This window comes from Clarias gariepinus, chromosome 5 (genome assembly GCF_024256425.1).
Source record: "Clarias gariepinus isolate MV-2021 ecotype Netherlands chromosome 5, CGAR_prim_01v2, whole genome shotgun sequence".
Taxonomy (NCBI): Eukaryota; Metazoa; Chordata; class Actinopteri; order Siluriformes; family Clariidae; genus Clarias; species Clarias gariepinus.
Window position 1 is genome coordinate 26,554,032 of NC_071104.1, and position 15,969 is coordinate 26,570,000.

Consider the following 15,969-nt stretch of genomic DNA (forward strand, 5'->3'; position numbering starts at 1 on the left):
TCACCTAGTTGGACTACAGAGGTTCCTAGTTGAGTGTAGGGATGTATGGATGGATGCAACAGTTCTGTACGAGTAATCTAGTTGAACGAGTGTCTTTCCAGAACTGGTGATAATAGATTGTAGCACTACTGGACCGTTCAACTGTAAGTACTGTATCTCTCTGAGTCACAGGTGTTCTACAATCATTAATTACCGTAAGTAACTGTTGGTCACCAGCATGGGTAAAAGTAGGTTGGTACTGTGTGCAACACTGAGAAAAAAGAAGCAGCAAATTCCTCATTCAAAAGTCGCCAAAAGCACTTTCACCATAAAAATGCACCTGATAATATTGTGTCATATTAAACTACACTTTGTCTCCTTAATAATGACTGCTGTCATTCTGAATGGCCTACAGTATGTGTTGTTTAATTTATGCCTGAGCTGAACTACAAAGCTACAGTAACTAGATTTTAACACAAGTCTGAACCCAAATCGCTCTCTAGCCCCTTATGAGGGCACTACTTGGTGTGTGGTACAGTACAAGTGATTGTACTCCCTAGCGCACTAGCTCCATGTAAAGCTATTTGGGATTTAACCTTAAAACCTAAAAGTTAATGGATTTCCAAGTATCAGCTCCAAAAGTAAGGAATAAGTGGATACACTGTATAAAAAGAAACTTACAAGATTTACAGGACTGTCCACCACCTCCAAGGTTTATTTTCCTCATCTCTTGACTACATACTACTGGCAAGAACTTAAACTATTTTCACCACAGCTATGTAATTACACTAACTGTTGGTCAAAAGCTCCACCAGTTGTGAAAGGATATGTGTTGGCGGAGCAAAATAACTGGTTAAATAAACAATTCATAATCTGTTAATAATAAATTGTGTTTGTGGAGCTGATGTATAAAAACAAGGTTTTGTGGTTATGCTGGATATCGCCATGGCTGTGATGCTTATGGCCACAACACAGCCATGTTTACTGTATATTTAGCTCAACAACATTCTACTTATTGTGGTATTGCATGATTGATATTTATGAAATTCTATATATTTCTAGGATATGGAATTATATATATATATATAAGCTATATAGCTAGGGTGAATAGTGGTAAAGTGGGACACTTTCTGAAAAGGGTTGTTAAATATGATGTGCCACACCCCGGAAGGGATGTAATAGCCACAGATTTTTTTTTTATCACATACTTGCTAATGATGAACTCATTGTTGATTTTTAGTAATAAAAACATATCCATGCAAAGATATAAATTATTAAGCTTAACTGTCCCCACTTTACCCATTGTCCCAATTTACCACTATTTACCCTACATATTGCCGATGGCAACCTTCATCCTCGGCTTGCTCATCAGGAAAAATCTTGTCATTTTGATTCATACACATTTACATTTTATACAAACTTAAATAATTCTTTTGATTGTGTAAAGCTTTTTTGTTTGTTAAACGTGCTATACAAATTAAAAATTGTTCTGTTAGCCTCCGAGTGGCGCAGTGGTAAAGTGCTCGCCCTATCATCCGGAGATCGCTGGTTCGGGTAACCGGGTTTTCCTCTCACAGCCGGAGGCACAGAGAGAGCTGATTAGCTGAGCTCTCTCAGGGGGGAGGGATGAGAGGTACTTGCGTTCCCACATTAATTACGACTCTACAGCCAATCAGGGGCGTCTGTGAGCTCGCGCACGCGGAAAGAGCGGCTAGCGCTTTCCTCCGAGTGTGTTACTCCGCCCCTAACGGTGCGTGAGCGAGCAGTTCGAAAAGAGGCTGACGTCACGCAGTTCGGAGGAAACACGTGATAGTCTTCGGCCCTCCCGACTGAATGGTAGTAGTAGCCTTAATGTGGAAGCCCCCCTATTGACGCGGAGGAATTGGCCACGACTAAATTAGGGAGAAAATTGGAAAAAACCCAAATATATATATATATAAAATTGTTCTGTTAGACAACTTTTCTTGTCACCTAATTATGTGTGAATGAAACAAAACAGTATTTTTAGAAGTACTTAGAAGGATCTTTTTATATTTCATTTTTATAGAATTTCTTACCATACCCGACAGGTATACCATTAGCTACCAGTTTCCCAGTCTACAATAAATTACACTAGCCAGCTTATTGCTATTTATAATGTATAAGCCAATCTGTAGAGGCCACCACAGGGCCACTCCTGACCAGGGATTATATCACTTTTGACACACAGCAATGAGCCGGAAGAGTGTTGGCAGGATCTTTGAATACCTCAGTATTGGTAACCTCAGTACCTCAGTAACTGGTGCGTTGGTAAACCGAAAATATCAAGAAAACTTAATTTTCTGATAAACAGTAAACTCAAAGCTGATATCTAGCATTCTCTTTTTATTTGTGTATTAATTTATACAATTATTTAAAAGTAATCTTCTAAAGCAAGTGTGCTATATACACCATACAATATATAAGAAATCATTAAATAACTGTCACATTCAAATAATCTGTATAGTGTTGCAGCGTATAAAATATATGGTGGCAAACTTTAAAAATGCATAAAAAATAATAAAATTAAATGTAAATTAAATAATGTGAAACACACTTAGGTAAAAAGTGACTTTCTTGTACAAGTTTGGAGAATATGTGCAAAAGTTTGCAATTTTCTTTTTTTTCTTTCTTTCTTTCTTTTTTTATATGCAAGTTTGCAACAATTTTCAGTCCACTTATCATCAATAGGCTACTTGTCATGTTTTATGTATTGTATTGTACATGAAAGGAGTGGGTATGAGAGAAGTTTTAAGAATAAACCATGTTGTTCTGTGGGTAATTAGTAAAGATGTTTTCAGACAGCACTTGATCCAGCAAGTAAAAGCATGCACAGTTTCAATGCTTGTGTTGAACTTGTGGTGTATTATGAAATAGATATAATTTCATAAATACAACCTTCAGGTGATACCTTTTTACACCCAAGATTGGAATATATATGGAAAAAACTTTCACTGCTGCAGCTTTTACCTCTCTGAGCTTCCTACACTAAAAAGTAATTGGCTTGGAAGAGTTTTTTCATTTCCCAGAACTAAATATTTACTTGGATTTTAGTAAAAAAATAATATTTTTTTTTTTTATGTTTCTAAATAAACGTAATTTTAGTTTGGACTTCCCTTAGTGATATGTACTTTAAAACACACTCTACTGTCATTAAACAAATTTTTGTTAAGACTCCACATAACTTATTTTAAAGCACATCAGTCCATTAAAAATTCATGAAACAAACAAAAACAAACAAACAAACAAACAAATAAATAAATACATACTTACATAGGCTTAAATGCTTATTGCTGCATCAATTTGCAATGGAAGCTAATAATATAAAACGTACCATATTCCAGGCGTTAATATTGCAAGCAGAATTTGGAACAAAAATTCTATAATGGTTTAGAAACTAAACATTTTCCTTTGTGCCTTATTAATATCCAGTTTCATCCACAATTGTTTTACAGTAGTTGCTAAAATTATACATAAATATGCATATATACTTATTCAGAGCTACATGTGCGGTACCAATGCTTTGGTTATCAAAAAAGTTCTAGGCCTCCAGTAATTTGGTCCATGTGCAAAGAAATGTAACCCATTAAAATAGGGAATAAAACATTTTTGATACATGCCAGAATCACACTACACTTGCTTTCCAGTACGTTGCACTAAGCATGCAACAGGTAACGCTTTCAGTCATGCACTTCTCTATGAACAGACTTACCACATGCTTCTTATCCTATACAGCAGGAATGTACTGTAAGTACATAAAAGTGGTAAATACATGTGTGATAAATTGGTGATGCTCTTAAATACCAGTCTCTTATTTGCTCCTGACTAGCTTTGGATAATAAGAAACTTTTATGACTGTAAACTGAGGCAGAAAATGGTTACATGGCTGTGACACCTGCAGAAGTGCTCTTCACCCACCAACAATCATACAACATGTAGAATACCATAGTACTACTGACAGTCCAGGATTTGCAAACTATTCCAGTGTTTGATAAAATTGTAGAGAATACAGCAGTAGACATTAAAACCGTGGAAAGAACCATCTTAGAGATGATAGACCACCATCACTATTCGTTGTGTATTGTAGTCATAAGCCATACCCTGAGTCCTTGAGTGAGGTTACTTATTCATATCCAGCGCTCTAGCATGGAGCAAAAGCTATAAAAGAGGTCAGAGTTTAGGGATTCTCACTCAAACCAAACAGAATGTTCAACTTCAACAAAACAACTAAAGTTTCAGCTCCATGGACGTGAGCATCAGGATTCAATATTCTCCTCGTACATACAAGCCTAGGCAATCCTGGAAGTCGAGTTTTATGGTCATGGAAGGGATTCAGTGCTACATCGTGGCAGTCCAGGGTCAGACAGAGGCCTTTGGATCGCTGTGGCTGCTGTACTGGGTGTGTTGGGTGACTGAGAATGTGAGGAGAAGTGGATTGGAACGAGTGATTTCGAATGTTGGTGCTTGGAAGGAACCTTCTCTTTTGGTGTAGGGCTGTGGGGCTTAGTTGTCTCCTGATCCTGCTCAAAGAGAGAAAGAGAGAGAGAGAGAGAAAGAAAGAGACAGACAGAGATGAGAAAGAGAACCTGATATTTAATGCAATTAGATATCCTGTAGGAGCCAGGTTTAAAATAGATTTTGTACAACATTCTCATGTACTGTAAAAGAAGTGATATAGTACATACCAAGAATATATCCTATATGAAACAATGCAAAAAAAGGACCACTGTTGACTTCTTAGTTCTACTTGCTCAGAGAGTGATTAAATCATTAAGATATTAAATTTTGTAAAGGTTCTCCAATGTCAGAGCAATCGTGAGGTAAAGCTACAACCATACTCTTAGGTACAGGTAAGTATTTATTGCCCTTCCAGTAGAAAAAAAAAAAAGAGATGCAGTGGCCGGTAGGGTTTGCTTGAAAATAAAACGCAAAGCATTCTAGGTGCCCTCTAGTTGTCATTGTAAGTATTAGCAAATTGCTGTGGCATAAGAGGAATAAAATGATAATAACAATTCACTTTAAGGTAACTTTAAGGCAATAGTAATAGTAATAGAAATTTTGATGCCTGGAGAGAATAGAGACACTCATGTAAGAATCACAATCAGTGGTGAAATCAAAGCAGTGTAAGCACGGCAACTCATATCGACAGTATAAACGTAATATGTTACAATTACAATATAGTATTGCTTGTAATAAAACATACGTAATTTAAAATTTTATGAATTGACAGAAGAAAAAAATTAACATGTGACAGAACAAAATATACTTACATTATTTTGACATAACGTGACATAAATCTAGTTTATTAATAGGATTGTCGTTAATAATGGGGATTTTTTTTTTGCTGCACTAACCACTTGTCCAATCAAAGAATGATCTGGAAGTATATAAAGCATTAAGGTTTTTATGAGCCAGAAACTTATAAAACCATAAAAAAATGGCTTTATCAAATGGATGTCACATGCATGACATTATCTAATATGGGCCAGGGGTAGCTCAGTGGTTAAGGCATTGGACTACGGTTCGGAAGATCCCAGGTTCAAAGCCCACAACCACCAAGTTGCCACTGTTGGGCCCTTGAGCAAGGCCCTTAACCCTCAACTACTCAGATGTGTTATAAGATAAAAAAAAATGTAAGTCGCTCTGGATAAGAGCGTCTGCCAAATGCCTAAATGTAAATGTAAATGTAACATCTTATATGTAATATGACATAATATACAGTCAAGTGTAAAAGTTAAGTTCCCCTATTTCAAGTCTAATTTTTCGTGAATAAATCATCTGATTGTAGCAGGTCTTACAACACAGCAAATACTACCTCAGATACACAAACTTTTTTTTTGTGTGCTTTTACTGTATTTATTTGTATTTTTGTTAAATTTAAAATGGCACCGTGAAAATTGTGATGATTTTTGTGTTTTTACACACAAAAAAAAAAATAGAATGAAAAGATGGGGCACTAACTTTTACACATGACAGGAGATTTAAAGCCCTGCTATAGGAGTCCTGAGACTCATACTCTTCAGCATGGGTGGAAGCATTGGATTTTGAAGGTTACCTCTAAGTTAGGGGGGAGAGTTTGGCTGGTGTTGACTGAAGAATGTGCTCTATTGGGATGTTTCTCCAGACTGGCAGTGACGGTGCTGTATGCAGGAGGGACTGCAGATGAGCTTCTTTGCAGTAAGCACAGAATAGTCTTGATGTCTGACGTCATTTGAGACTCCAGCCTAAAAAAAATATATATTTTTTTTACCAGAGGCTTTACAAGGACTATAAACAGAGGTTCTGATTTCTAATCTAAACATAATTTACCAACACACACACACACACACACACACATATATATATATATATATATATATATATGTGTGTGTGTGTGTGTGTGTGTGTGTATATGTATATATATATATATGTTTATCATGTCTGCATAATTATGTACAAAATCATTCAGTAATTCCATATATAACTTAAAAATTAATAAATAAACATTACAGGAGAATATATGAATGGCTGTAAAGAAAGAAATATAGTACAAGACAGACCAGTTTTCAGATGAAAACAAAAAACCTAATGTACAGTATGCTCCTGACTCAATCTCCAGCAAGCTCAGTAAAACCTAACAACTATTTTACTTATAGTACTGTGCAAAAGTCTTGGGCACATACAAAAATATGGCATAAGCAAAAAATGCTTTTTAAAACATTTCTGCATAAAAAAACTTCTATAAAGAGCAATAAAGAGTAATAAAGAGTAATAAAATAAACAGTTAATATTTGGAATAAAAACTCATTGTTTAAATCAGGAGTTTTAGACAGATTTGTGCAGGTTTATAAGAAAACAGCAGTTAGGTTTTACTGAGCTTGCTGGAGAATATAAGTTCTTCTGGTAACGTTGTCACACTCGCTTCTTTCTATTTTTATGCAAAACCCAGGAGCGTACATTAGGTTTTTAGTTTCCATCTGAAAACTGGTCTGTCTTGTACTATACATATTTTCTTTACAGCCCTGCATATATTCTCCTGTAATGTTATTTATACACTACTGTTCAAAGGTTTTAGTGATTTATTTTCTACATTCTACAACAATACCGGGGATTTCAAAACTATAAAATAACACATATGGAATTAGGTAATTACGTAACAACAACAAAAAAACAGTTAGTTGTTATTTTAAGACACAGAGGTCAGCCTTTCTGTAATAGTTCTTGCAAAAACAGTATTGTCAAATGCATTTGCAAAATCCGTCAAGCACCATAATGAAACTGGCTCTCATAAAGACCATCCCAGGAGGTCGAGACCAAACCCTACCTCTGCTGCAGACAAGAAGTTCATTTAAAATGAAAAATGACCAATTAACAGCACCTTAGATTAAAAACGTTATGAAGTCTTAACAGAGCATAAGTAGCAGACACATCTCAATATTAATTGTTCAAAGGAGATTAATGCATTTTTTGGACGCCTTTACAATGTCGAAAGAAATAAAAATAAGGAACCATCATGGAGTTAGAAAGTGACCCCAAATTTTTTAACGGTAGTATATATATGTATATAACCGTATGTACCGTATATATATATATATATATATATATATATATATATATATATATATATATATATATATATATAAAAAACATGTCTTCTTCTATTAGTGTTTGCCCATTTGCGTATATGACCTTAATCCTTTTATATGGCACTAATGAAATACTTCACATTCATGCATATTTGCACACTCCCCATTTCTATTTAAATTCTGTCAATTTTCATAACAGTTTCCATATTTTTCAGATTTGTACACCTATTGTCTAAACTTTGCACAGCTAAGTTTAAAAAAAAATATTTTTTATATTTTATATTTTACTCTTAAATTTCTTTTTTCTTACAGCTAAGTTTCTTTATATTTTATTCGTATTGTATTCCATAATTCATTTCTTATTGTTAATCTTGATTTTCCATTGTCATTGTTATCTTGATTTTAAGGTCACGAGAGATCATATAAGCATTTCACTGCATATCGTACTGTGTATGACTGTGTATGTGACAAATAAAATTTGAATTTGAAATTCACAATTTCAAGACATTCTTTAAATCATTTCATTTCAATATAAAAACTTTCCTTTTACTTGTGTGATTTTTACCCCTATATTTTTCTTTGCTAGCAAATCAATAGTAGCAAACAAAGGCCAGTGTTATTACCATAAATGTTTCCTTGCCTTTCTAGGTATATATATATATATATATATATAATACTGTACATTGTTAGTAAAGGTTTGTATTTGTGCTGTAAATACTAAAACAGAACTCTAGGGGGTGCCTGTTCACTGATCACTTTGATACCGACATTGTTCTGAAACATAATTGACTAAAATTACAGAATATTAATCTATTTATATTTTCAGAAAAAGACAAAAAAAGGAATAAATTTGCATAAATCTGTTTTTTTTTTCTTTTCTTTTTTAAGAGGTCATGGGTTATTTGCTAGTTAGAAAAACAATATTAAACCCATTAGCTCTGGAGCTCTGAAAGGAAGTATTTGGATAATGACAATCTAGTAATTTACCCCTCCTTGTCTGGAACTGAATTAGCTTCTTTCAAAGCAACAATAATAAAACAATCAATTTAAAGTATGATGACATACACAAGTGTGTATTTTGTTCTTGAATTGTGTCATTTTTCAAGTGCACATGTCTCGGCAGAATCTGTGGAGTAGGATGTGCTACATTTGCCCAGCAGCGAAATTATTGCAAATGAGCGGGATGAGCGAGAAAAAGTGAGAGAGAGAGATAGAGAGAGAAAGAGAGAGCAGGATGGTTTGAGCCTCTAATGGAGATCAGAGATGTGAGACTCAGCTGTGCAGGATTTCTGTGCTGTGATGTCTCTTTTTCCCTCAGCCAACAATTCAGCTAAAAATACCACCTGCTGTTAGTCTTCTGTCTGCCAGTGTGTATATTTGTATATACGTGTGTGTGTGTGTGTGTATTGATCACCAGCTATGTCTTTCCTTTGCACCATGTCTGTTTTCCATGTTCTAGAGTGATAAGGACTGGTCTTCCTTGGTGCTGGATAAATTTGTTAAATAGGGAAGGTGTGTGTATGTGTGAGTTTGTGTGTGTGTGCGCGCGCATGTTTGTGTGTGTGTAAATATTTTGCTTATTCACAAGAATAACACAGTTTATATTCTACCTACCTACCCATCTATCTATCTATCTATCTATCTATCTATCTATCTATCTATCTATCTATCTATCTATCACATTAGTATTAAATAAGTGAGTTGAGTTGGTGCAAAAACACTTTCGATTTTCAAACATAAAAAAACAAAATGAAAGCTGCTGAGATTTGCATGCAAAAAAGAAGCAGGTGCAATAGTGCAATAGTCAAAGCACTCAGATGAACTGCCCATGAACTGCATGGTTCTGCACTATGCTCAGTAAAACTTAGTATATAATTTTCTGCAAAAATTGTACCTGCCTTTATATTTATATATTTAGCAACAGCATCGATATCAAAAACAATGGCTATGTAATATCATAAGTAATGTGTGTGTGTGTGTGTGTGTGTGTGTGTGTGTGATTGTAAAAGTACCTGTTCAGGTGATCCTGTAGGTAGTCAAGTCTCTGTTGCACTTCTCCATATGTGAGATCACATTCCAGCTCCTCCTCTTCCTCCCTTCTAGGCTTGTGAGGCTGAACATGCGAGTTTTCCAAAGCCTCACTCGGCCCCATGTTATCCCAGTCAACACCCTGCCTTTCTGCACATGCACACAAACACACAGACACACATGCGCACAAAGAATTATTTTTCTTTGTGCTTTAGGCTTTTTGTCCTATACTTTATATCCAGATGAGATGCTATCAAAATCACTATGGTGACCAACAGAGCACCATTATGCAATTATTATTTACAGCTTTTGTGTTGCTGAGATGCTGCTATCTCTGAGCAGCAGCCTAACAGAGACACTACAGAAAAAAGGTTATCTTCTGCTTCCACTTGTGTGTCTAGAAGCCAGCAGAACACTGAACACACAGCCTTCAGGCTGATCTGTGATCAAACAGTGGGTTAGAAAAGAGGCTAATGATGCCATTTAATCAGTCTTCGGCTGTTAAAAATGTCACTTATGCCTGTGGCCAAAAACACCTCCCGCTGCAGGATACCACAAAATAACCTGAGGGCCAACAGAATAAATGGTATGTTACTCAGTCCAATTCAACAGTTAAAACTTGGTCTAGAAAGAAAAAACTAATAATAAAAAAATATGTTTCAAAAGATAATAATCTACTTCTTCTTCTTTCTGTTGCCTTTGTTAAGGGACCCCACAGCGGACCATTTGTCTCCATTTAACTCTGTCCACCAAATCTTCCTTTGTTACCCCAACCTCCTGCATGTCCTTCCTCACCACATCCATAAAGCTCCTCTTGGGCCTTCCTGTTCTCCTCCTTCCTGGCAGCATCATCTCTAACATTCTCTACCCGATATAACCCAATCTTATTCTGTCTGCTCCAACTTTGTCCCCAAACCATCCTACTTGCGGTGTCCCTCTAATACACTCTTTCCTAATTCTGTCCATTCTTGTCATTTCCAAAGCAAATCACAGCGTCTTCAGCTCTGCCACCTCCAGCTCTGCTTCCTGTGTCTTTTTGTCAGTGGCAATATCTCCAAACTGTACAACATTGATGATCTCACTACCATGCTGTAAACCCTACCAAAAAGATTAGGATAAAGTTTTAGACAAATTCAGGATTCTTGAACTAAGGAAAAAAACACATCTGAGACTTGAGAATAAATCCCAGTACACAGTACATTGCTGTAAACACTGTACAGTCTAAAATGGTTTGCACACTAAATGTGTTCTGATCTAGGGATTAAGCTTACGCACAGTGTCTAAAATTTATGCTATAAAAAATCTGCAGACAAACACTGACCCTTGAACTAATTCTGTACTGACAGTTTACTGTAACCTAAGCATGCTATCCCTTAATATCTGTTGCTTTTTTTGGTGTTACCCAGGCCCAGTGGTAGGCTTCTTGCATCTGGATTCAATGCCCAGCCACTGGATGCAGGGCATCCTTAATGCTGGTCCTAAACCTGGATAGAATGAGAGGGTAATGTAAATCCTATACCAAGTTATATGTGGGTCAGATGGTCCTTTGTGGCAATCTCTTAACCAACGCAGCCAAAAGTAGAACATAAAATGTATAGGCATAATATTTTGTCCTGTGTTATGCATTTATAATAAATTATTTCTGATCAAAACAGGAATATAGATCAACATTCAAAGAGCAGTCCTTTCTCCTTTACACATCTTGTGATGCCTATGTGATGCCAAGACGCATCTCTTTCTCCAGTACTTGGACTAACCCCCCTAAAAAAATAAAAAATAAAAATAAAAAAAAATCAGATGTGTTGGACTAATGGTACTTAGCTATTAACCTAGTTAACCCAGTGTAAGTATGTATCCAATGTTGTAAACATTAAAGCACTTTTTGTAAGTCGCTCTGGATAAGAGCGTCTGCCAAATGCCTAAATGTAAATGTAAATGTAAATGTGGAATTTCCTTTGGTTGGTAGAGTAATGAGTGACATTACTTGCACACTGAGGAGACTTTGATGGGAATGATAAGCCAGCGGATTTTCCTAAAGCCAGTAAGAAGAGCTGTGACTTAAGCTTCTGAAAGCCCCGCTCTAGTAAGGTCTGAACTGCTCCATCATTTTCTTCCTTCAGCTCACGTGCCTCTATAGCTTAGGTGTCTGATCTGATCTGGGGCCCTGTTTTGCCTTAATTTAAATTAAATTATTAATACAGATATTACAGATAGAATTATATAGATGCTTGAAGCATCAATTAAACTGAAAGCCTATTTTATATAGTAAAACTATAGTTTTTTTATATTTTAAACTCATGTTTTGGTAATAGAATTGCCAGAAATAATTAGTCTAAATAAAACAATGCTAAATGATAACAGTTTATACCACAGTGCAAATTAATTCTTAAATTAGAATGTTTCGATTACTTTGTTTTACAATAACAGCTTTGACAGTAGTTCCATCTGTGACATATTTCATGACAGCTTGCATTTTTTTAAGCTAATTACCTTAAGGTAATTAACTAAATATGGGCTGATGAGGAAAGGACTGTTAATTTTTTTGGAATGTGATAACAGGAACTTGTTCCATACGTGATCCACATGAGACACGTAAATGTAAATAAACATAGCCAAATTATGTGCATGATCTGTCATTCTTCAATAAAAAAAAAAAACATTGTAAAATATAAACTTATGAAATAAATGGATTGCAGACTTTGTGATTTTAATTATTTTTATGTGAGAGCATGGTCCATCATGTGTTGTTCCTCACACAGCAGATGAAACTAAGACAGGCATAAGGAGTGATGATAACCTTAGTGTGCCATCCATGTGCGTTGGTGTTAATGTTGGCTTTAGTAAGTGGCCAAAACAGATTAAAGAGAAACATAACATGAATTCTAATGTCAAATCCACCACTGTGGATGACTTTTATGTTTATTACCCTTAGAAATGATATCAGCTATATTTTCCATAAAAGACTTTAAGCTAGTCCACTGTGCTTAAGGACGATAATGTCTTACCATAGTAATATGCCTCTCTCTCCAGCTTTCCACTAAATGGGCTACAATCAGAAGTTGGGGTGTAACCATCTACACATGTACATTCCATTATTCCGGGTGCCTGATTTCTTTGCTGATCCTCTCTTAAAGCCCTGCAGTCTTCTGAACTTCTTTTTGAGCTGAGACGTGACTCATGCTGCTCCTTCTTGGTCTCATTTTCCATGTCGTCGATGCTACCCCCTGTGGGATATCAACACTGGTTAAAGAAACACCCTGTGACAGAGCACAGAGTCCCAGCTTTCACTAGGAGCCTCCAGAGAAAACAATAATACCACTTAACACACAAATACACAGTGTTATCTTTAAAGAGGACAGTTTATAGGTTTGCAATTGAAGGTACACATGAATGGCTTGTATATGAGGTAAAACTGTACCTTACATTAAAATTCATTAAATACAGTTTGGGCTATTTTCTATCCTCTGGGGAGAACCTTAAAGACTCTTCAAGAAGCAACTTAAGAAAACTCATTAGGAAGCTAAATTCCTCAAATCCTTAACCATGTAAAGAATCATTCTCTCAATCAATCAATTTCTCAGATGAAAAACACATTTCTTTTTTACTTAAATTAGTAAGTACAGTCCATTCATCCATCTTCAACAGCTTATCCAAAGTCGGGTCGCGGGGGTAGCAGTTCCTGCAGGAAACCCAAACTTCCCTTTCCCCAGCCACATCAGCCAACTTTGACTGGGGAATCCTAAACGCGTTCTCAGGCCAGTGTGGAGATATAATCTTTCCATCTAGTCTGCCCCGTGGTCTCCTTCCAGCTGAAAGTGCCAAGAACACCTTCCTAGGGAGGTGTCCTGGTGAGTTGCGGCTTTACTCTTGTTTCTCACAGATAACTGAGCTTCCCATCTTATCTCTAAGCGAAAAACAAGCTACCCTTCTGAGAAAACCCATTTCGTCCTCTTGTATTCGTGATCTTGAGAGATTTGAGTAGATTGGGAGCTTTGCCTTTTGGCTCAACTCTCTTTTCGTCACAACAGTGCGATTAAGCGACTGCAATACCGCCCCCGCTGCTTCGATTCCCTGGCCAACCTAACGTTCCAATGTTTTATTCCTCGTAAACAAAGGCCCGAGATACTTAAATTCCTTCACTTGGGGTAACAACTCGCTCCCTACCTCAAGTAGACAATCCATCGGTTTCCCGCTCAGAACAATGGCCACAGATTTCAAGGTTTCACCAAACTGGATATCCTCTCCTCCACGGTTGCGCCTTGATATCCTGTCCATGAAAATCACAAACAGGATTGGTGACAGGGCACAGCCCTGGCGGAGGCCAACACCCACTGGAAACAAGTCTGACTTACTGCCGAGAATCCAAACAGCTCTGACTTTGGGCGTAAAGAGATGGCCCTGGGAAGTGACCCCCTCACCCCATACACCTGCAGTACCTCCTACAGAAAATCCAGAGAGACCCGATCATATGCCTTCTCCAAATCTTCAAAACACATGTGGACTGAAGGGGCATATTCCGAAGACCCCTCCAGGATCCCTGCAAAAGTAAAAAGCTGGTACGCTGTTCCACGACCAGAACGGAATCCACATTGTTCCTCTTCAATCTCTGGTTCGACAATTGGCCGAATCCTCCTTTCCAGCACCTTAAGAGTACACTTTTCTAGGGAGGCTGAGTAGTGTACTGCCCCTATAGTTGGCACTTACCCTCTGGTCCCTCTTTTTGAAAAGGGGGCCGACCACCCCAGTCTGCCACTCCTTTGACGCACTGTCCTAGACTTTCACGCTTGTCAACCAAGACAGTCCCTCAACACCCAGAGCCTTCAGCATTACTGGATGGATCTCGTCAATTCCGGGGGCTTTGTTACTGACTACCTCAGTGACCTCTCCCAGGCAGATCAATGCCGACCCCCTGTCATCGCCCAGCTCTGTCTCTGCAACAGAGGGTGAATTAGTCAGGTTCAGGAGTTCCTCAAAGTGTTCTTTCCACTGCCTGATTACCTCCTCAGTCAAGGTCAGCAATGTCCCATCGTGGCTGTACACAGATTGAATGTTTTCCAGTTTTCCCTCCTGAGGTGCCGGATGATTTTCCAGAAGCACCTTGGTGCCGCCCGAAAGTCCTTATCCATAGATTCTAGGACAGGGGCCTCCCCTAGACGTTCCCAATTCACACGCACTACCTGTTTGTGCTTATTAGGTTTGTCCTTTGGCCTCACCCGCCACCTGACCCAACTCACCACCAGATGGTACTCAGTTTACAACTCCGCCCCTCTCTTTACCCAAGTGTCCAAGACATATGGTCTCAGGTCAGATGATACGATAACGAAATCGATCAATGACCTTCGGCCTAAGGTGCTTTGGTACCAAGTACACTTATGAGCATGGATGTTCGAACATTGTATTATGTATTATTATATATTATGGACAATCCATGACTAGCACAGAAATCCAACAAAAAAAAAAAAGACACTGCTCGGGTTTAGACTAGTGAGGCCGTTCCTCCCAATCACGCCCCTCCATGTATCTCCGTCATTGCCCACATGTGCGTTGAAGTACCCCAGCAAGACTATGGTATCCCCTACTGAAGCCTGAAGCAGTACTCTAGGAAAGAAGGATACTCTGAACTGCTGTTTGGAGCATAAGCACAGACCATAGTGAGAGTTTTCCCCCCCATGGTCCTCAGACGCAGAGAGGCAACCCTCTCGTCCACTGGAGTAAACTCAGCCGTGGCATTCAGCCGGGGACTCGTGAGTGGGTTCACAAAATAGGGGAGAACAAGGGTCCATGTTGCTCTTTCGGGCTGTGCCCAGCCGGGCCCAGTGGCAGACCCGGCCATCAGGCGCTTGCTGATCGGCCCTCTGTCCAGGCCTGGCTCCAGACATGGGTCCCGGGCTTCCTCCGGGCAGGGTCACTTTACTCCCTCCTCTTTTTTTCATGGGTTTTTTTTAAACCACACTTCGTCTGGCCCCTCGCCTGAGACCACTTTGCCTTGAAAGACCCTACTAGGAGCACATGGCTCTAGACAACACCGCTCCCAGGTTTATAACAGCATGCAAACTTCTCCACCGTGATAAAGTGATGGTTCCCGGAGAGGCATTACAGTAAATATAACAGCAATAATAATTAATCAGTAATAAAACTAGAAACAGGAAACAATGGATGGCATTTTGGTAAATAAATAAATAAATACAGTTCTGTGCAAAGGTCTTAGGCACCATATTATATGCTGTACCAATTTTGTTATATATGTTTATCATGTCTGCATAATTATGTACAAAATCATTCAGGATTTTTATATATACCTTAAAAATTAACAAATAAATAACATTACAGGAGAATATATGCATGGCTGTAAAGAATAAAATATAGTACAAGACAAACC

At 37.7% G+C, this 15,969-nt stretch overlaps 1 protein-coding gene across 1 annotated transcript in view; it reads right to left on the minus strand.

The window, feature by feature from the left end:
- Nucleotides 1–2,474: 2,474 nt before the first annotated feature.
- LOC128524160 (potassium voltage-gated channel subfamily H member 7) overlaps nt 2,475–15,969 on the minus strand; it is a 71,403-nt gene continuing 57,908 nt past the window's right edge. Inside the window, exons 12-15 of the mRNA XM_053496556.1 lie at nt 12,596–12,814; nt 9,575–9,740; nt 6,053–6,221; nt 2,475–4,517 (exon numbers count right to left, since the gene is read on the minus strand). Of these exons, the coding sequence (XP_053352531.1) occupies nt 4,317–4,517; nt 6,053–6,221; nt 9,575–9,740; nt 12,596–12,814 (755 nt within the window). The 3' untranslated portion in view covers nt 2,475–4,316. The remainder of the gene's footprint in view (nt 4,518–6,052; nt 6,222–9,574; nt 9,741–12,595; nt 12,815–15,969) is intronic.